A 21,578-nucleotide genomic window follows, 5' to 3' on the forward strand; every position below is an offset into this window, starting at 1 on the left:
GACTTCAGCTACTGCTACATGCAAAATGTTGGTGGGCTTTGCTGCAAATGAACACTCAATACTTTTATTTTTGTATAAGCAGTTTTAAATTTTTCATCTTCATCCTAAATATTAAACTCATAATATTTGTTTAAATATTTCCCCAAATCTTTTGCCTTATTAAATGTTACTTAAGAGGTTAGGTCAATCTCCTTATGTATACAACAAAATATGTCCTCAAAACCCCCTGAAAATCCCTTTTTAGCTGTTTCAACTAGCTGTGGTGGGCCTAGATCATTAACAAGAAACCTTAAAAGTCTAGCAGCAATCCTTAAACTTAACTACCTGTAATTACAAAGTAAGAATTCAAGCTTTATGCAATGAACTCATACTAAAAGAATCATATAGATTTAAATAACATCAAACCTACTGGAGCTGCTGCACCATCTCTGGATTTGCAAAACCATGCAATCTTTAAACCTGGTGAATAATACAAGAGGTCACTTAGTGTATTTTACAAATAATAAAATTAAGAGAATTTATCTTGGATGCAATTTAGCTGCTTCCTTTACCAGAGTTCACTATTAGGAAAATAATTTTTCTCTGATCTGAATGAAGCAACAGAACCACATGATGTCTCAAACTGGAAGGGATCTACAAAGGTGATCTGGTCCAAACCCCCAGCTCAAACATAGCATTCCTTGCCCAGGGCCATGTCCAGACAGCTTTTGAGTATCTCCAAAGAGGGAGTATCCACAGCTTTCCCAGCAATCTGTGTCAGTGCTCAGTCACCCACACAGGGAAAGGTTTTCCTGATATTCAGAGGGAATCTCCTGGTGGCTTCAGCTGATGCCCACACCGTCACTGGGCATAACTGGAAAGAGCCTGGCTCTGTTTTCTTTGCACCCTCCCTTCAAGTATTAACCACCACCGAATCTTCACTTCTCCAGGCTCAGCAGTCCCAGTTCTCTCAGCCTTTTTCCTCACAGGAGAGATGCTCCAGACCTGTAATCATCTTAATGGGCCTTCACTGGACTTTCTCCAGTCTCCTGTGCTGGGGAAGCTGGAATAGGGCCCAGAACTCCCCGTGTGGCCTCAGTGGTATTGAGGAGGGATCACCTCCCTTGAGCTGATGGCAGCACTCATCCTAACACCGCCCAGAATACAATCAGCCTTCCTTGTTACACGAGCACATGGCTGACTGGATGCTGTCCAGCATCCCAGAGCCTTTCTGCAAAGTGAAGAGGATCCACCCCCTGGATGGTCTCTCAGAATATAATGGTGCATGGGGACAAGTGCAAGACTTTACACCTCTCCCTGTTGAACTTCATGAGGTTTGTGGCTTCCCACCTCTCTGTTCAGGCAGTTTCCAATCCACCTCACTGTCTGCTCATCTAGCTCGTTTTTAACAAGCTTCTCTATGAATATGTTATGTCAAAAGGCCTACTTAAGTGAATGTAGACAATGACCACTGCTTTCCCCTCACCTATTAAACCATTCATTTCTTTGTAGATGATTATGAGGTTGATTAGGCACAACTTCCCCTTTTGAATGGTCAAGACTTACTGGCAATGACTGTGTCATCATCAAACCACAGTAAGTCTCAGCAGTCATTCTGGATCTACAGCTGTTAAGCTTGGAGATATCTTCACTGACCACATAGAAAGAAAGAGAAAAAAGAAAAAAAAAAAGAAGAAAAAAAGAGCCCCTCTGTTTAATGGTATTTCCCTCCCCCTCAACTTAAATATTAGCATGAAAAAAATTTGCAAAACATAAAGGAAGCATTTTTTAGTCAACCTACTAAAAAATTAAAAAAGATAAAACTGAGCAACTATTTCAGAGGAAAATGGCTGGGCAAAGGGGAATAAAGAGCTATATGGTCTGGTAGTCTCTTCCTATCAAATGTCAACTGAAACATTCTCATTTGTGTTAGTGCACTTTGCCACACTGCTAAATTATCAGCTTCTTTCAAAAGTGCTCTAAACCTCTGGATTAATGAGTTCTCTCTCTGGTTTGCCCTTGCAAAAAAATAAAACACTAATGTATTTTGAGTATTCTACTTAAACAGTCCATCCACAACAAAATCTACTGGGCAATCACTCAAGCCAACACTAATGAGAAAGTGTCTTTGGGCTTTTAATATGGCAGAGTTAATAGGTATGTCAGATTCTACACATCTAAGGAATCTAGAGTATGTCAGTCCCTAAATATATCACCATCCATCTTAAAGATGACTGCAAGCTTATAAAGATGTAAAGATGATTACAAGCTAGATAAAAAAATCCTAATGCTTTATCAGAAAGGTCATGAGTTTGATAACACGACTTTTAAAAGCCTCTATAGTTTATTGCTTTCAAACAATGTGAAATTCAGCAATTTTATCAAATGGAAGTCCCCAGGTCTAGAGGCAGCATAGACTGAATACTGGAAGATACCCTTTCAATGTGAACCAGCATCTTATGCCCTTGAGATTATTCACTGAATATTATGGCAGATGGAAACTGCGGAGTGGAACATCAGAAGTTACAAATGTGCACAGAATAAGAAGTGCAGCTTTATGCACAATAGCACAAGGCAAACAAGTCTTGGAGATAAATTCTGCATTCACACCTTCCACTAACTTTATCATATGGAACTATCTGAGTGAACTGATGGATCTCTTGAATCAACTCCCGTAAGTAACTCGAGTAAAATTAGCTTCTCCCAACAGAACACTTTCTATATAAAAAATGATACCATGGAATAACATCCATTGCTTTGTATCATTTAATTACAGGAATCTCTGGTACTATTTTTAATAGATTATTTGTGGCCTTCAAGTTCAATAGAGCTAAAGGTAATTGCAACACTTAAAAAAATTAACAGACACTACTAGACAACACAGTAGTCTATCAGGAACGTAGGAAGAGTGCCTGCTATTAAAATTCTTTAATCTTAGTTGGAAAACATTCAATTCCATCTTTAAAGTGGAATGCAGCCCCTTAGTGTTCAGGTGCCTTTTCTTTTGAATGCAGAAATCCAATAATGGTCCTTTCCAGGCATTGTGCATCACTCAGTAAGCAAGATAAGTTTCTTAACGCCCCTGTTTTACGATAGACTTAACCAATAAAAAGACACATAAGAGCATCAGGTTGCTACAGCTCTTCCTGCAAACCAACTTGCCTTAAGCAGAATCCATCAGACACGGCCCAGATGAAGTCTCCTTGGTGAGTTATAAAATGACACCCATAATTCTCTACTGCTTCCAAAATATTTTCCTTCGTGTTATCTAGAATGCCATTTGCCTTCCTCACAGCTGCATCACATCATGGGTTGCTACTGTCATTATGCAGGAGCAAGTCAGAGTGGCTTTCTCCTTAGCTGTCATCCCCTACACATGAGTCACTAGTTTACTGTGAAAGTTCTTAGCTCCTAAATCCATCCCCACTACTCAAGTCTTCCCAGTCACCCACAATTTACTGTAATCCTATGCAATGATAAGGCTTCCTCACTTTCTGTCAAAAGCAAGTGTCATTGGTGCGCTCCAGCTTCCTGAGACAAAACTACTGAAATTTTTAACAAGGTCTTTTATCTTATCAAAGGCAGATCCTAATTTAGTCTGGCATATACTACCTCTGATAACTCCATTTACACATATGCCATTTGTATCTCTGCCTTTGATTCTTTAAAGCATGTCCTCTGCTGCTTTGCTATGGGGAAAAAAAAAATTCAGGCAGCCAGAACCACCTTTTTTCTACTTTCTGAAAAACAGCTATTGAATTTACTCTTCTGCAGTTAAATACCATCTCTACTTTGATAATTTTAGTTTTGAAATATTTGCTACAAGATTTTCTAAAACACAGCTTCTTTGACCCAGCCCCAGAAAAACCCTAGCACTAGGAACAAGTAGGTTTCTTCTTCATTTCACAGTATGAATTCCCACAATAAACTGGGGGTGATAACTCTGATCATAACTTCATACTCACTGCATAACACCCACCTTCCTTTCTTGTTGAATTTTAATGGATGAATAGCTTTTTACTACTTGGACTATTTTTCTTTACAAGGTCAAACTCAGCTTGACTTCTGGCAACTTCTTAGTCACATTTAAGACTCTTAACTCTATGACATTCTTCATTTTTTCAACAACCACTTCTGCCACTCCTTCCAAGTTCTTGGCTAACTTATAATGTTCTCTTTGGCTGACTTTTCTTCTGATTAGGTCTGCAATCATTCTGCTTGTGTAGTCTGCTTTTTCTTGGGATGAAAATCCTACACACTTTTTCTAATTCTGAATCAAAGAGTTCCCTTTGCTCTTTGGTTCAGCTAATTTCAAACCATTTCCCTACAGTTTCTCAGTCTGCATTCCTGAAATTCAAAACCTTTAATTGGAAACCCCTTTCAATCTAAACCACAAAAACCTCTGATGCAAATTATTTAACCCAAATTCCATTTCTACACACAGTTCTTCTAGAATGCCTCCAATACTTATGAAACACACTTTTTAAACAACATTATTTGTTTTTAGTTCAAGAACTACACGTGTAAATACAGCACCCAGGAATTGCTGATCCCCAGAATTAGTAGTGAAATCATGACTTATAGAAGAGTTAAAGACTTCACAGAATATTGTGACAGGGAAATAACTTTATTTCATTTACTGTAGTCCAGTAATTCCATGTATGCTTAATACAAGAAAGACATTTTGCACCTGAAATTGTGTGCAAAAGACTCATGAAAGTCTGAAAGTACAAAATTCCATATGCAATGGAATTATGAGCAATTGTGAGGTATCTTTGTTCCCAGTCACTGAATCAAAATAGTAACTTCTGAAATGCTTTATCCCTTCACTATTTGTAATCTGAGTTCACCCAGTCTTTGAATCCTTAATATTTACTTCTCATTCCTTTCCTTGACAAATACATATAATAGGTTCTGCTTTTCATAAAAAGATCTTACATAAGAGCATATTACCAGAGCAAAGAACCTGGTTTTTCACACTGTTATTTTTTACGAATGATCCAAGTTAGCATGACAATCCTTGCAATACAACACAATTTATTATTAAAGTCAGTAAAACTCCCCATTCTTGACAATACCTGGAAAAAAAGTACAGGTTCATTTTATGCAGCAGAATAGAAATGTTCCAAGCTACCCAATAGCTCTGTATGCCAAACTACTTCACACATCAAGATGAATGAAATTAAGTACCACCTTGCTGCCCATTTTATGAAATTTGAATATGAGCATAAAAGTTCAGTGATATATTCAACACTACAGGGGTCAGATACTAAGCCTACCTAATACTTAGTTTCATGCTTCATCCAAAATTATCATCCACTCCTAACATTTTAAACAAAGCATGGACTATGACATCCCAACCTTATGGTAAAGTGAGCACCCAAGATTCAGAGATACTCTGGTCAAAAGGAACAACAAATGTCAGAGGGTCTGCAAGTGCCTACAAAATTTTATTAGTAAATTATGCCCACCCTGGAGATATGTTTCACACTTTCTATGCCAATTAGCTATCATGGACCTTTCTGGAAATGGGTTGGAGGGCTTTACCTGTCTTTGATGGTCCTTATGACCACCAAATGATGACCAGTCTTGATGACTGGGTTGGCCTTTGGTTAACATTTCAGGCCGAATTCTCAACCTCATTCCTCCATTTGTGCTGGATGGTGGTGCTTATCTCCAGGAGCCCAAACAAGAACATTAGTCTCAGCAAAGTGCTGCCCTTCCTCTGTATGGCCCCTTCTTCAGAAACATCCTGATCTTTCTCACAGAATGTTATTACCAACAGTCCTTGTTTGGCTCCTCAGCTACCAGGCTATCGGTGTTAGAGGATACATATTATTAGTTCTCTTATCTTCTAGGCTTCTACATGGACACAGGAGCCAAAGTAATGAAACAAATTTAAGGAAATCAAAATATGCTTTCAGTGATTTCAGAAGGAGCTACGCATCTTTTTTCTCTCTGTAAGATTTCATAGTTAAGCCATTCAAAATGGGATGAATTTCTCACATTCTATAACCATTTCAAATCTTGAAAAGCCTCAGGATCTTTCTGCAACTCCTGTCTTCCACACTGGCCTTAAACAACAACTGTCCTAACATGCCCTGTGACTACCTTATAGAATCACAGGCTCACTGGGGGTGGAAAACATGGAGATCATTAAAATGCAACTCCGTATTCATTCAAGTAAAACACACATAGAAGTCACAAGTTTGAACTGTACAGTGCTTGTGGATGGGTGTTGCAAGGGGAGGGGTGATCCCCACAACCCCAGGTAATTCTGCTCCCACAGAGGGGTAAGCTTCTCTTTTGATTCCTATGATCCAAAAAAGTTCATCAACATTTTAACAAAAGGTAAATACACTACTGAGCATTGAATCAGGCAAAGAAATACTTATTTTTTATACTACGACTTGAAAATTATTTCAGCATACTTTATTATGATGGCTAGTATATAAAGAATAATGATATTTTGGATTAAATATTTCCAATGTAATTAGCTCCAGATTGTTTCAGATTCTTTCTCTGCCACTATTTACATTCCTGAATACATTTTGTTGGGGTAACCCCTGGTATCAATATAGGGTGGGGGAATGAAGAGATCAGGAGCAGCCCTGCCCAGAATGACCTGGGAGTGCTGGTGGATGAGAGGCTGGACATGACCCGGCCATATCCACTCACAGCCTGAAAGTGTCCTGGGCTGCATCCAAAGCAGTGTGGGCAGCAGGGCAGGGCAGGGGATTCTGTCCCTCTGCTCTGCTCTGGTGAGAGAGACCTGGAACACTGCATCCAGCTTCAGGGTCCCCAGCTCAGGAAGGACACAGACCTGTTGGAGCAAATCCAGAGCAGGGCCACTAAGTTGATTAGAGTGATGGAGCACTTTTCCTATGAGGAAAGACAGAAACAATTGGGATTGTTCAGCCTGGAAAAGAAAAAAGCTGACAAGAAAGATGAAGAGAGACATTTTACAAGGGCTTGTAGTGACAGGACAAGGGGGAATAGCATGAAACTGAAAGAGGGTGAGTTTAAATTACATATTGGGAAAAGACTCTTTACTGTGAGGGTGGTGAGACACTGAAAAACGTTGCCCAGAGAAGCTGTGGATATCCTGTCTCTGGAAATTCAAGGCCAGACTGAATGGAACTGAGCAACCTGGTCTAGTGGAAGGAATTCCTGCCCATAGCAGAGGAGTGGATCTAAATGGTCTTTCAGATCCCCTCAGAAAAAAGGAATAACTGAAAGAAAGACTCATTCCTTGAAATGATTTTTAGAATAAGTTTGTATAAAAAAAGTAGTTCATAAAAAAAATTCAATGCAACGGTTAAATACAAAATTCATTTATGTTCTATGCTAAACTATAATCACAGCACTTGTAAATTTTCTTCAAAGGCGAGAGAGAGACAGTGCAAGTTCCAGTTCCTGAAGTTCATTTGAATAAGACATGATCTGGAAAACTGAAGTGTTATGGGGTATAAAATTCAGTCATGCTGCATGACAACAGAGAGGAAGCACAATAGGAGGCACAGGTGTTGGTGATTACATTCTCTTCATATGGAATTTGCTGCAGGATGGAAGAGCCATTTGCTATATACCTTCCTTTCATGTTACTCTCTCTCCAACCTACGCCCAAAACTCAAGAGAGGTCTGCAGAGATGTCCCTTCACCACTGCACCCTAAGGAAGCTTTACAGAATGCTAAAATCTGCAGCAGCAGCTCGGGCCAAACCCCCTCGCAGCACCACACGTCCCCTGCCGTCCGCCATACGGTCTGATCACACAGTACCCAACCCCTTGGCTGGTAGGACAGAGGCAGTGGAGCAGAAGGTTGCAAAAGGAGGCTCAGCAGGAGACACAAATTGCTGTTAACAGCTTTAAATGGTTTAACATGTACCTGGTGCCAGAAATCAGGCACTAACTGAAGATGCAGCCATCAGCTATCAGGGCAGCAGAAACTACGGACTTGGAAAGAGAAAAGGTGAACATTACTCTTCATCCTAATTCCATCCAGGATGGAGGAAGCACGGCTCAAAAAACAACTTATGATTTGGACAATCAATACATTTCCATTTGTTAGGGTGTGGAAAGCCACGAGCTAATGAATTCCACATTACAGGCAAACCTTGCCCAATTGGTCCACCATGTCTGAGAGGCAGTACATAACCCAACTCTCAGGAAAACCTGCAAAACCCAATGAAAGACCACTAAGTCAGTAAGATGGGGGAGAGGTGGAGTGGGGAGTGTTGTTTTGTTTCTTTGGTAGAAAAGTATCCCTGGAAAAACCAAGGTATGTTTCTCCTCATCCCATTTACTTAACTTTTTCATCTCATACACTTGCCCTGAGAGCTTCAGTTCTATCCCTGCGCACAAACACAATACCTCAGCGCATGAGCAGGCCAGTGCTGATAAAGGCCTCTATATCACTACATAAACAGTCATATGAACAGCTACAGAAATGTTCACATCCCTTATTTAGCAACACACTCCTGTCCACTGCCACTCTTGGGCCCTTTTGTACTCCTTTTCATTAACAGCACCAAGCTGATGTAAGCTCCCACAGACACACACAGCTGCTCACGTCACCAGTACCACACTCCAAATACCTAGAAACTCTCCAAGCCTGCAGTGGCCTCTGGGCAGTCACCTACTCCTAAAGGGACTTTCAACAGAGATGAAATCAGCAAATATATCCCATAATCCTAGAGCAGAGCAAATGGCCCATGGAGCATGAGATCTGTGATAGCAAAATTACAGACTGTAACACAGTAGAATTTCCTGCATGCATTGACTTGAGTCTTCCTCTTCATAGTGAGTTTCTCAATAACTGAATCATTTTCCTGCTTGGAAGACAAGCAGAATTCAGTCTATCAGTTTGGTAGGATTTTATTTATTTATCCTTCTGCCTATACTTCACTGCTTCTCATAGTCCTCAGCATTTCCCTTAGAATTACAAAAAAGTCTCTTACATGTCTGCCTGAAGAAATCACACAGAAAAATAGTCCAAAGATTTTTACCTAAAACTTGAGATGTTCAAGTAACGACTTTATGGCAATAGCTACCCACTGATTCCACAGTTCACACATTCAAATGCCAACTTTGTCAATTATGTCAGAGCTCTCCTGTAGGAGGAGAGTGAAGGTACAATACTGAAATCAACACTAAACATCTAGAGTTTGAGTTGGACTTTGCACACCAGTATCTAGCAGAATAGTTAAGTACAAATTGCACTATCTTTATAAAGACAAATCAGTTTCCAACAGTTCAGAAAATACTCCTGTCTTGCTTTGTATTTTCCTCTCTTGCAATCATGCCATGCACGAGATGATATTCAGCTAAGTATTAATGAAACCAGTCATGCCCGCTAACACACAAAATTGTGTAGAACACAAAAATCCTTAAACAGTTGTTGTCTATTCAGTCAGAAGCAACATCCCCGAGTAGCAGATGGGCACAGGGAGTGACTGGGTAAGTTCCTCCGCTGGCACTGTGTGAGGGGACAGAACACAAGTGCCCCTTGCTGCCCACACTGCTCACTGATGGCTGTGCTGCACAGAAGCCTCCTGCCAGAGCCAGTTCCCAGCCCGGCAGCAGTGTCCATGGCAGCGCTGCTGGAGGAGGAGAGCAGGAGCCCAGAGACTCGAGGGCCTTCAGTTCCCTCCAGGGCATTCTCCAGCTGCCCCTCCCGGGTCCCTGCCTGCGGTGGCGTGGCCGGGCAGTGACCCGATGGCCCTGGCAGTGACCTGATGGCCCCTGGCAGTGACCCGATGGCCCCTGGCAGTGACCTGATGGCCCTGGCAGCCCGCCCTGGCTCACACAGCTTCACACTGCCGAAGGAATTGCAAAGAGAAGGGAGGACAGCTCGAGAGGCAGCTTTTAATTTTCCACAACTTTTGCTGCAGTTCCTCCTGCTAGGGCCAGCCTTCCACATGGTCTCACTTCTGCTTCCCCACATGACGAACAGATCGCATGCACTGGAGGCATCCAGGACAAAAAGCAGGGGATCTCCCAAACCTTCCAATCCCTCCTACACTACTCTCTCCCAGCACAGATTTTATTCTGTTTTCTTCCCATCTACAGTAAAGATGATAGAATAATTAAAACAATTAATCTTTCACTTTGGATAAGCTTAAGAGCACTTTATGCTTAAACCCATGACGAATGTAATAAACAAAAATTACTTTTAGAGCATTTTCCTGATAAACTGTTATTATTACTGTACAATATGTAATCTGAAATGAACATGGCATAAAAAACTTGAACAGAAAAATACAAATAATTGAGAAAATACTCTTAGTGTAGTTGGCATGACAGCATGATTCAGCCAGACAACAGCAATATACTGAAGTAAAAATGTCACTGTTAGCTCTTCCAAAAACAGCAGAAATCTGACCCATCTCAAGAATAAAATCAATGGAGTCACTTTCTGGATTCTCATCTGTTGGAACCATCATAAACAACAGGTAGGTGTTTCAGAAGAGAGAACATCGTCTTGTCTATCAGTGCAGCTTGTCTATTAGCTTGAGCAGGAAAGCAGTGGAGGGGACAACATCCTTTGCAACCCAAAGCGTTTCCCCACTTCATCTCCCCCACAAGAATTCAAGAAGACGAGCTACTTTAATTATGGGAATAATCAATAGGGAACAAAAATACTTAGAATTTTTCAGCAAGCCTGATAGAAACACTAACTAACTAAAATTAAAAGAAAAACCCATTATCTTGTCTTGAAATATTTTCTTTCAGTGTAAAAAATGCTCTTTTCAAAGCATGAAGAAAGACCATTCTTTTCCCTCCACCCCATGATAAACAGATATGAAAGTCTGGTTGTTTTATCCAGATCAAAATACAATATACATCATACCCTACTTTAAATCACAGGCAGTGTGAATGCACATTATGTAAATCACATTACTTCATGTTTAACACTGGAACCGCTTTCACTGACTTAGTAATTTTCATTACTAAAACCACAATGAAAGCAGTCAACTTCAATGAAACAATTTTAAAATGTTTACATTTCAAGTACTCCATGGCATATTTCTGTTTCAAGAAGCCATTTCTGCAACAATTGCTATGGGTTTGAATTGTCCATTAGAAACACGTGGCATCTCCAGCCAGGGTCAATCCACCACACACACACACTAAAACCATCTTGGAAAGAAAATACTTTTAAATTTAACCCTGAGACTCAGCAGTGAAAATCTGGCACAACAAAATGAAAAAAGCTATTGACCAGTTATTCCTTCGTGAAATGAAAAGTACTGGAAACTACATTCTTGGTGGTAATTTCAAGGTACTTAAAAACACACCATAACAGCTCTGCAAAAAGCACACCCTTCACTAGGTATTACAGTTAACTGACTTCATCCTTCTGTAGCACCAAGATATACTCTCTCTCTAAATATATAAATGCTTTACAAGTTTTAAATAAGTGACAATGCTACTAGAAAAGATGATACTAATTGAGATGCGGAGTATGAACAGTTCTCTACTACAGAATCACACTGTACTTCAGGACACAGTCTTTAAATACAGGTACTTTCAGAATATGCTGAGAGCTGAGGAAAAGCCTTTCAATCTAAAGAAGCTGTGATTTCAAAGGAAATGAAACAAGCAGCACAGAAGTCACAAAATACCCACACTGACATCTCACAACATGGTTACAGTTCAGTCATAGAAGTCAAAACACACATGTTAAATTTCTTGAACTTCACAAGCCCAGCTGTCCTTCTCAAATTCTGCTGGTTTAGTCAGTCACCAAGAAATCTAGGAAATGACATGAGATCATCACAGCTCAATCGCCTTACTTCATTTTAAATTATGTTCACTGGCTGACTACAATAAAAACATGTATCAAAAGACCTTCTGAAATCTTTTTAGAGGCGAGATCAAATGACAAAATCTCCTTCAAATAAAGCTGCACTTGAAAACAAACCAAATTGCAAAAAAAAAAAAGGAACATAAGAAACTTTACCTTAATTGGAGCCCGGCTAAACTGTATTTTTCGGTTGGCTGGGATTTCATCTTCATCTGGCAATCCGTTAATTTCAGAATATTCCATATCAGGTTCATAACAGTTATTTTCATCACTGTCATCCAAATCATCCTGTTCTGTACCTGTCTCTCCCCAGTCAGAATTATATCTGGATCGTACCCGATACACATTGTAGTCAGAGTGCATGTACACATGGGAACTCTGAAAATTATTCATGTCTTCATGCCCATCTTTCTCACTTGCCTCATCATAATGGGACTCATTAGCATCTGAAATGGCATCTGTGGCAAAATCACCACCTGAAGCTACATTTCTTGTTAACTCTGCAGCTTCAGGCCGATCTGTGTGTTCCGACCGTTCCTTCTGTTGCACCAAAACTCCTGTCTCTGTTTTTGACTTACTCCTAAGACAGCTCTCCACAGATCTTTCACTGTCAAGCGCACCAACCAAATCCTGCTGACCTGTTGTAGAACTCTCAACAGAATCAGCACTTGCCTCTGGGCTCTTTTTTATTTCTTCAGTTGTTTTTGAACCTGCTGAAGTGCCTGTGGACACTTTCTGTCTCGGTGCTAAAGGCGTGTTAGTCTGCTGAGAGTTCTCAACAGACATCACACCTGTACTTTGTTTGGCTGGGGGAGACCACGTACTGGCCTCTTTCAAAGGACTGAAACCCTCAAGGTTTGCAGCTGGGGAGGAGATATTTGTGACAGTAGATGAGAGGTTTAATGGATAGTGACCAGTTACAGAGTACTCTTCATTGTTTTCTGACTTTTCTACGACTACATTGTGAGAGTCAGTGTTTTCAAAAACTGCGCTGAGCTGACTCACAGTTGGAGAGACAGTCTCTGTCCTTGGGCTAAGACTGTCCAGTGAATCAGTGCTGCCTCTGTGAGACTTAGAGCTGCACCACTCATCCGAGAGTTCATTAGAAACGACTTTCTCTTTCTTTGGGGAATAGCGATTTGAATGTCCTGTTTCATGAGCATTTCGCTCAAACATCTTCCGAGTTTCAGTAAACTTGGAATAGGAAGGACCATCGTGGATAGTGTCAAATCTACTTATCCTTTCAGAGACGGACGATTCCAACTTTACGATTGAACCATCCGCTTTTTCTACAAACTGTTTGGGCCTAATTCGTCTTTGAGGTGATGGAGGGCCACCCTTTCCCCTGGTTTTAGGGGCAACTCCAGCACTTTCAGTGGGCTCCATGCCCATCTGCATAAATAAGTTCTTGATCCTATTGACATTTGAGCCATATTTCCTTCCCCTGCTCTGTGAGGCCTCTCCTTCCTCTTTCGCTTTTTGGTCTCCATCTGATTTCGGTTTGTCAAAGGTGCTTTTCAGCGCCTGGAACTCAGTTCTGTAAGCATTTCTGTGAGGAGAGGCACTTCGGAGGGTGGATCTTTCTCCTGAAGACTCTGTTTTCATCATGTTTACTTCAGGAGCGTGAAACCTGCTTGCATAGTTTCTGCGGTACTGCTCTTGTAGTTTGTCACAGCAGAGATTCTGCTTGAGGAGTGGTTTTCCTCAGGGGCCACTGCCCTTCAGCAGGGCCATACTCGGCAGATCTGGAGGCAATTGTCTACATGCACACGGTCAATTCTGACAAAGGAGCACAACTGAGGACTCTCAAGAAAAAGGGCTGATTTAACCTGCAATAGAAAGGAGGGTTTTCTGAAACCATGTCAGGTACTTTAAATCTGCCACAATTTCCACTTAGCATTTTCTGTCACGTTTACAAAAAACTAGTAAAAAAAAAATACAAACCAACACTGCACAGATATGTGAAAACTTTCCATTACAAACTTTTTAAAATTGACTGTTGTATAATTTACAAGCTACAACATCATAGTGAAAGAACAAACAATCGTATCTTTCCATTCACAAGTATAGTATCATGGCACAAATATGCATGCAAAGGATAGGCAATGTGACATGAAATACGAGGCACTGCAAGACAATCCTTGCTCTCTCATGAAACACAATGGTAGAAATACGATCAAAGATAATACGCTTAGAAAGGCAAACTAAACATCAGCTCGAGGGAATACAAAAAACTGCACCCAAAGTTAACATCCTCAGCTGACAGGGTAAAGGAACCAAAATCCCGTCAGAGAAAGTTGCCCCTTGCCACGGGCAGCGGTTTCATCGCCTGGAGGATCCCGGAGGTACCAACGAGGAGATGCAGAAACGGGGCCAGCGGCTGGACCGCTCCCACGCCCCGGCCCCAGGGGCTCATCCCCGGCCCCCGCAGCCCAGCGAGGGGCACCACGGGGGTCTCCCGAGCCGAGCTCCTCTCCCTTCACTCCGTTCCTGCTCCCCAGCCCTCGCCCAGCCGCGGCCGCCGAGGCGGGGACGCCTCACTCTGGCCGCTGCGCTCACGGTGCCGGTACCGGGAGCGACGCGCCCGTCCCCGCGCACCTCCCGCTCCGCTCCCGCCGATCGCCACGGGCGACTGCAAAGACCACACGGCAGAGACCCTCGGCGAGCCGTGCAGCCCTCGCAGAAGGCAATGAACTCAACCCGAGAGGGCAGCGCCGGAGCCCCCGCGGCGGCTCATCCTCGGGCGGCCGTGCCGCCCCGGCGGGCCGGAGCCGCGGGGCCTCGGGCGGCAGCACCTTGCGGCGGGGCAGTGCCCGGGCAGGCGCCCGCCGCCCCCGTGAAACAAAAGCCCGGTGCCAGCGCTTCTCCCCGCGGAGCCCGGCGCCTCTGCCGCCCGCCGAGCGCGCTCGCTGCCTTACCCAGCCCACAGCCGCGACGGGCTCCCCCGGCCGCCCGACTCAGCGCTGCCCCCGCGCCTCCTCCGCGCAGAGCGGCCGCTGCCCGCCTGACAGGAGGCAGCAGCCGCCGCGTCGCCTCAACGCCATTGCAGGCGGCGGCGGCGGCGGCGGCGGCAGCGGGGGCACGGACACGGCTCCGCGCGCACACCCGCGGCGGCGGCGCGGGGGAGGATGAGGCGCCGTGCCCGCCGCGGCCGCGCTCCCGCCCGCCGCCCGCCCCTCCGCCGCCCCGCGGCCGCCGCGCCACCCCGCGGGACGCGCCCCGAGCCGCCGCCGCCGCCCGCCGCGGGGCCGCCCGCCGCCGCCGCCGCCCGCCGGTGACAGGTGCCTCACCTCCTCGGCGAGCCGCAGTGGTTCGCTCCGCCGGCGGGGCGGGGGAGGCGGCCAGCCCGCTGCGGTCCGGCCCCGGGCGGTGACTAACGAGAGGCGGAGGACGGGCTCGGCCTCGGCCACGCCGCCGGCGCCGAGTCCCGCTGGCTGCCCCTGGCCCGGTTTATCCCTCCTTCCCTCCCCTGGAACGCTCGTTTCCAGCCTGACCCCCGCGGACCGGGCCCGCCCGGCACCCGCCCGCCCCGGAGGAGGCAGCGCGCCCGCCCCCGCGCGGGAGGGGCAGCGTCCCGCGGCCCGGGAAAGCCCCCGCTCCCTCCCGCTGCGGGAGAGCCGCGGGGCGCGGGCGGCACCGGGCGCACCGAGAACTCCCTGCGGGTCAGGAGCCAGCGTGCGCCTTCCCTCGCTGGTGATCCACTCACCCAGGCTGCCCGAGCGAGGAACGTGCTGCTGACAACCTCCGGCAAACCGCTCACAGCTCCGTGGGCATGGCTGGTTCTGGCAGCTGCTGACAGGGACGGAGGATCAATCACCCTTGTGGAGCTCAACCACAACCACAAAGTCTTAGTTGTTTGTTATCTGGGCTAGTTCGCCACAAAAATGTTTTGGCTTTTTATAAAGGTAATAAGTAAAGTTAATCGCAGAACAGGAAATCTCTAGGTAATTTGTAAAATGGGCAATCCGGGAAGGTAATGACTGTTAATCACATAGCAACTGGTAAGCGGAGTTCGTTAGACTATCTGCCTAAATACCCAAAAGATGGCCTGGGGATGTACGCTGCAAAGTCTGAAGACTAATTAATATGTATACAGAAGCAGGACAGTGGTGACTGGAAATAAAATGAGGTGTATAGTTCCACAAACTTAATTCATTACTTTTAATGAGACGGAAGCATGGATGCCCTACACCGTTGAAGCGTTCACAGGCATTGGTCTCTACCTAATTTGTACCAAGGGGATGCAGCACAAAACTGTTCGCTTCTATAAAGTTTAAATAACCAGCATGAATATTGACAGGCAAACAATAAAACTTTTAATATAGCTTGAAAGCCAGCATTTTGATAAATATATACACCAGAGGCCAGGCACAGAAGCCAGGGCGTTCAGAATTTCCCCTGGTGAGGGCAGTGGCCTGTCCTGTGCCCTGCACGGCCCCGCTCAGGCTCCTGGGGACACGGGAGGAGGGGGCTTGGCTGAGCAAGGCCGTGCCAGAGCACACCAACACCGCAGGGAGAAAAGGAGATCAGATGAGACCTGTAATGAACACTGGCAGCCCCTGAGCTTTCAAAGTAGTCACAGAAAGCTCCCCTTCCGAGACCGTGTTCCAAAGGAGAATGAGGGAATTACTTTTTCACAGCTGTTTGCAATAAGGAGTCCTACAGGTGACTCACTGCACAAGGACTGAAAATACTGCAACTAAGCAGGACATCACCTGTTAAATTCCAAACACCAGATATTAAAACAAATCTGAGGCCCAGCCTCTCTGTCAGTGCTTTCTGTTGGTATGATTTGTAGACATGAAGCTGTAGGAGCACCTAGAGAGCTGCTTGACTTTTGGATATAAGAATATATTAACAGAACTTCAGGTGTTATTGAAGAATAGCGACATAAGGCAGAAATTTAAACATTTTCTTTCCTTTGTGATTTTTAGCTAAGAATGTGGAGTGGTTGAAGACCTTAGCATGTACCATATATGTATCCCTAAGAATTTTATAATTCCCACACACAGCCAGAAAAAGGGACACAAGCAAACATTAAACAGTTAAAGAAACAATTGAGACAATCTTAAAGAGACTAATTCACATCTAATTATATAAAGATAATTAGAAAAATATCCTCTACCTTACCTGAATAAGTAAGCCACAAATATCTTTAAATTCATTTTCTAACAGAAGTTGTGCAAACAATATGGTCACTTCTTACCCATAAAATACACCTGAAATAATGTACCCAAGAGAACAGTTGTATTATTTCATGGCAGAATAGTGCAAACTACCTTTATATTATATTTTAGTAGAAAGTAAAGAAATTAGACAACTCAGTGATGCTGATAGAAGCAATGCGCATTAAATATCAAGTTTTCCACAATGACAGATAATATATTACATTTATGTTTTTCTTAAATGTGCTGTAAGTAGACAACATAAATGTTCAGCTTTGAAACAGAATCTAATGCCAAATTATTTGAAGTAATGTCATGTTCCTTCAATACCACCTCAGGTTCTTTACAGCCAAGGTGTACAGAAACTACTGGAAATTTTGGCTGCTTTATCAGAGATAATTGGACCCTATTTAAATATTCAGCTTTGGTTGCTGACATTTAAGTTGTTCAAACTTACATTATAATCACTTAAAAATTTTCATTCTACATCCTTATTTACACAGTGCCAATGTAAAACAATATTATTATTATTAAAATGTCTAGGATAATAAATTGTATTTTATTTCAATTGTTATGTTGCTTTTAAAGACAATCTCTTCATATATGAACATGGCCATGCATCTAACTATAAAAATCAGAATTGTGTGTCCTTTCACATTTTCAGTACTTTTCTGATAATACGTTTGACTAGAAAGTATTTTTAAACTTTGCTAAAGTATGATTGATATTTCTGTTAATTCCTGAGCAATATTAAAATGCTGCACAGCATGCTTTAGAGAAGATAAGAGACCAAAGGCTTCCTTACTGTGTTAGTATAAAATCAGAGTAACTTCACTGGAGTTATAGAATTACTCCATTTCCCAACCAATGGGAACTTAAAATGTTCAGCTTAGTATTTACATATGATATGACTGTCATTTTACTTGCAATGCAGTAACAACTCCATTCAAATGATTCTGAATTCTCACATCTGGCAGGGAGAGACCCAAGTTGTTTAACCTTATTGGCATGACTTTAAATTATACCCAGTATCTTTTAAAACCAGTTTTGGTGCAGTCCCACAACACTGAAAACAGTTGGTTTTCTGTTTACTCTAGATGTGTGAATTATATTTATTTACAATATTTTACTTGCTATATTTACTTTGGATGTCACTGATGGGTTGTTTCAAGTAATTTTCTGCTTTTAAGCCACTCGGTTTTTGTGATAGCCATTTATTTGCACAGCAGAGCAGCAATGCAAGTTTTTCTACATGGCTCAGGCAAAAGAAGTAAGTCATTCCATCATTTGTCTCCTGTCTTTCAAATCTTACAAGATAATATTTATCTCTTCACGTAGAAATGGAAACTATTTATTTAATCTGATCTTTGGCCAAGAAATCCTCTCTCTGCTATCCTGCCAAACCATTGGTGGGGAGGAAGTTTTTCTTCCTTATACATATCACAACATAAACAGAATTGAGTTCTATTTTTTCACAGCTCCCATGAATTCTTATGTAATCCAGTTTAAAGAAAAAGATCTGGTCTGAACAAAATACTTACATTTTGGCAGATAAGGTACATTCAAGTCAGGGTTCCCCTGAACCAGAGTGGCAGAGACTAAAATATACAACAAACAGGTATAATAATAGGTTGATAACCTGTAGTTTCAAACATGAGCAATCTGTGATTGCCTAAGTGTAATTCTTTTGTATAGGAAGCCATTAATAGTTAAAAATGGGAGCTCATTAATATAACTAATTTGGCAACTTCAGAAGATCGTGCTGTTTTTACATAGAACATGTCAAACTACTTGAAAGATCAAGAATAGCATCAAAAAAAGAACTCTGTCCTGAAAGATCTGAAGAAAATCTGCTAAGGATAACAAAACTGCGTACTCTAGCAGATTATCAGAAAGGCAAATATTAGCATATGAAGGCCTAAACTAAGACTAGCATAGCCTTTTCTCACTTACTCTGAGGAGATTTTCACATCCATTCTTAAACATTCTGCTTTTAAATTATTCAAGAAATGCATAGCTATGGCTAGAATAAAATCAAATTTTCAAGAGGGGAAAACATGAATTATACACTGCGTACAACTGCTTACTTTGAAATGGTAGTTGTGCCTTCATTAAAAGTTAGAAATCTTAAGAATGGTCAAAAGAGCTGTATTTCACACCACTTTCCCTCATGAGCCCTCAATATTGAACTCTGCATTTACACCACAACATGGGCAACTGTTAGTTACCAGCCTAACTAGAATGATGGCAGCTACTTACAGAAAATACATGATCTCATGGAAAAGGAAAAGACAAACGGTTTCACCTGCTAGGATTTGCTAAGAATCAGTCCTGGCAAAACTTATTTCATGGTAAACTGTTTAGGTGGGAAAACTGTCAGGAAGCATCCCATAAAACAGATTAGTTGACGAAGTGAGTAAGACCCTCCAAGGTGAGTGGTACCTGTCACATACCTTGATTCATCAGGTAAGTGTCATACTTAGATACATGGTATAGAAAACTCTACTTTCCAACATCATTGGGAAACATTCAGACTTGGATATGTTACTAATTCAACTGTTTCAAACCAGAAGAGCACAAATAAGAGATAGTTGAGAGCCTCACCATAATTCAATAATTATCTCATCATGGAAATATTTTCGTATTGTAACATTAATTTTCTATTAAAAAGGTAGGTTTTGTTTATGGTCTGAATCTAGAAGATAGAAAATAATGGGGTTTGACAGTCTGTGCAAAAGCATTATCCCAGAGTATTTCTTGTGCAATCATTAAAAATCCATCATTACTCTTAAAGCTCATTTAGTTAGCCAAACTGGGAGAAGAGAGAGAATTATACTAGGAGAGAGAAATATACTTGATGATCAGAGCTTATGAGTGTACTTGATACTGTCAGTAAGTAATGATGCCATGAGAGGCTACCTAGAACAGAGGCTAAGACAGTGTTAAAGGAATAAAGTAGGTATTTATTAAAAGGCCTTCAAAGTATACACCTTGGACAGTACAAGAGCCTGATGTGCTCCACCCAAGATGGACAATGGGTCACAAGTTTTCACACTTTTATAAGGTTTAGTCCATTTACATATTGAGGTTAATTGTCCAATTACATCTTCAGGTTATGAAATCCCATCCTCCCAGATCACTCTCCTCAATTTGCTGTTTATACTTTTGGGCCTGAAGCTGCAATGGTGTCCTTGGTTCTCCGGCTGGAGAAGGATTGTTTTGTCTAACTACACTGTGAGGAGAACTTGCTAACACTTTATATGAAGTTCAGAGTTATATACTGATGCAGTACAGAATCTGGAAAATAAGAAAGCTAAAACTTAAGACATCAATAACACAAAAGCAAATTTGATTACTGAGTTTGGGAATCACTACCTTGGCAAATGAGGTAACATTTTGGGCCATGAAGAAGAGGAGGAAACTGAAGCAAATTCAGTTTTCCAACTCACTGTTCAAATTCAGTGACACTTTGGAGCCTATACTGACATTCTAGAAGGAGCAGAAGATGATTTCTAGGAGAGAGAAACAGAGGCCAGAGTTCATAAAATACAGCACACCACTGCTGCTTTGCAGCATGCAATCTATTGCCAAGTCGGAAAAATTTGTCTGGATTGCTCCACCCTGAAGCTGATGCTTATGCCTCTACTGGAGTTCGCATTTTACTAGTTTGTGTTCCACACCCTCCTGGTAACATGAACATAGGCTTGTTACAATTGCATTAGTGTAATTTGTTCCTCCTTTTTCCCTTACAAAAATCTAAGAATTTGAATAAATAAAAATGAGAAAACAGCTGTTTATCTCAAGACAGCTGTCTGTCACTTATAGAATGTAACCCCAAATATTGTTTCCCATACCTTGGTCACCTGTCATGTACTTTGATTTTCTTTTCCCTTATCTTGCAGGTACTGCCTTGTTAATGCACCATCAAGTCAAAGTTCTCTCTTAAAGCTAGATTTGGTAATCAATTTAATTTAGTGCATAAAAGCATTAAATACTTAAATATTGTAGTCTGTATGGCATCAGAAAATGAACATCGGCCAGCCAAAAATATCCCATTATTTTGGAAAAGCTGTGTTCTTTGCCAAAGCATAGAAACAATACAGTGCTGCAGTCACTGTAGAAATACAGCTTACATTAGTTCTGTGCTAACACTAAAGCCCTCGAGTAAGAGAAAGAGAAATCAAGAAGGGATCACACCACTGAAAAGAAAAATGAGAACATTGCCATCAGGTTGAAACACAAAACATATGAATTAATGAATCAAAGTCTACAAATTTAATTACACCATGTTTAAGAAAGGAAGGAACACTCCCGTTAATCGGTATAGCATTATAGAGGAAAAGGATTACATGAATGTTTGCATGAAACAGAACAAGCAATTGCACGATACAGAAGAGAAAATCTTTTGAGGGCTCTGGGCCATTGTCCAGGACGAAAACGCCCAGCAATAGCTCCTCTAAGGCAGCCGGTTTAGCACAGGCAGGACCATCGAGCCGAGGGTAGCAGAACAGCGAGCCCAGGGGCCCGGGTGCTGGATGGCGGGTCCGGCACAGAACTGCGGGGATGTTCCACAAAAACCCCGCGGTTTTTACACCGAGCCCCACGCGGGGCTCAGCAGCGGCTCTT

At 42.4% G+C, this 21,578-nt stretch overlaps 2 protein-coding genes across 4 annotated transcripts in view; one reads left to right on the forward strand and one right to left on the reverse strand.

Moving 5' to 3' along the window:
• Positions 1-15,270, reverse strand: part of PPP1R9A (protein phosphatase 1 regulatory subunit 9A) — a 135,651-nt gene extending 120,381 nt beyond the window's left edge. Inside the window, exons 1-2 of one of the 3 annotated variants that reach the window (XM_063412014.1) lie at positions 15,078-15,270; positions 11,944-13,616 (exon numbers count right to left, since the gene is read on the reverse strand). In XM_063412014.1, the coding sequence (XP_063268084.1) occupies positions 11,944-13,395 (1,452 nt within the window). In that variant the 5' untranslated portion in view covers positions 13,396-13,616; positions 15,078-15,270. Of the gene's footprint in view, positions 1-11,943; positions 13,617-14,705; positions 14,912-15,077 lie in introns of those variants that run through there. The other 2 variants (XM_063412004.1, XM_063412024.1) reach the window with 2 other exon arrangements.
• Positions 14,974-21,578, forward strand: part of BET1 (Bet1 golgi vesicular membrane trafficking protein) — a 319,403-nt gene continuing 312,798 nt past the window's right edge. The window contains exon 1 of the mRNA XM_063412136.1: positions 14,974-14,985. The gene's annotated coding sequence lies outside the window, so the exon portion shown is untranslated. The remainder of the gene's footprint in view (positions 14,986-21,578) is intronic.

The sequence above is a fragment of the Prinia subflava genome, chromosome 1 (assembly GCF_021018805.1).
Source record: "Prinia subflava isolate CZ2003 ecotype Zambia chromosome 1, Cam_Psub_1.2, whole genome shotgun sequence".
NCBI classification, from domain to species: domain Eukaryota; kingdom Metazoa; phylum Chordata; class Aves; order Passeriformes; family Cisticolidae; genus Prinia; species Prinia subflava.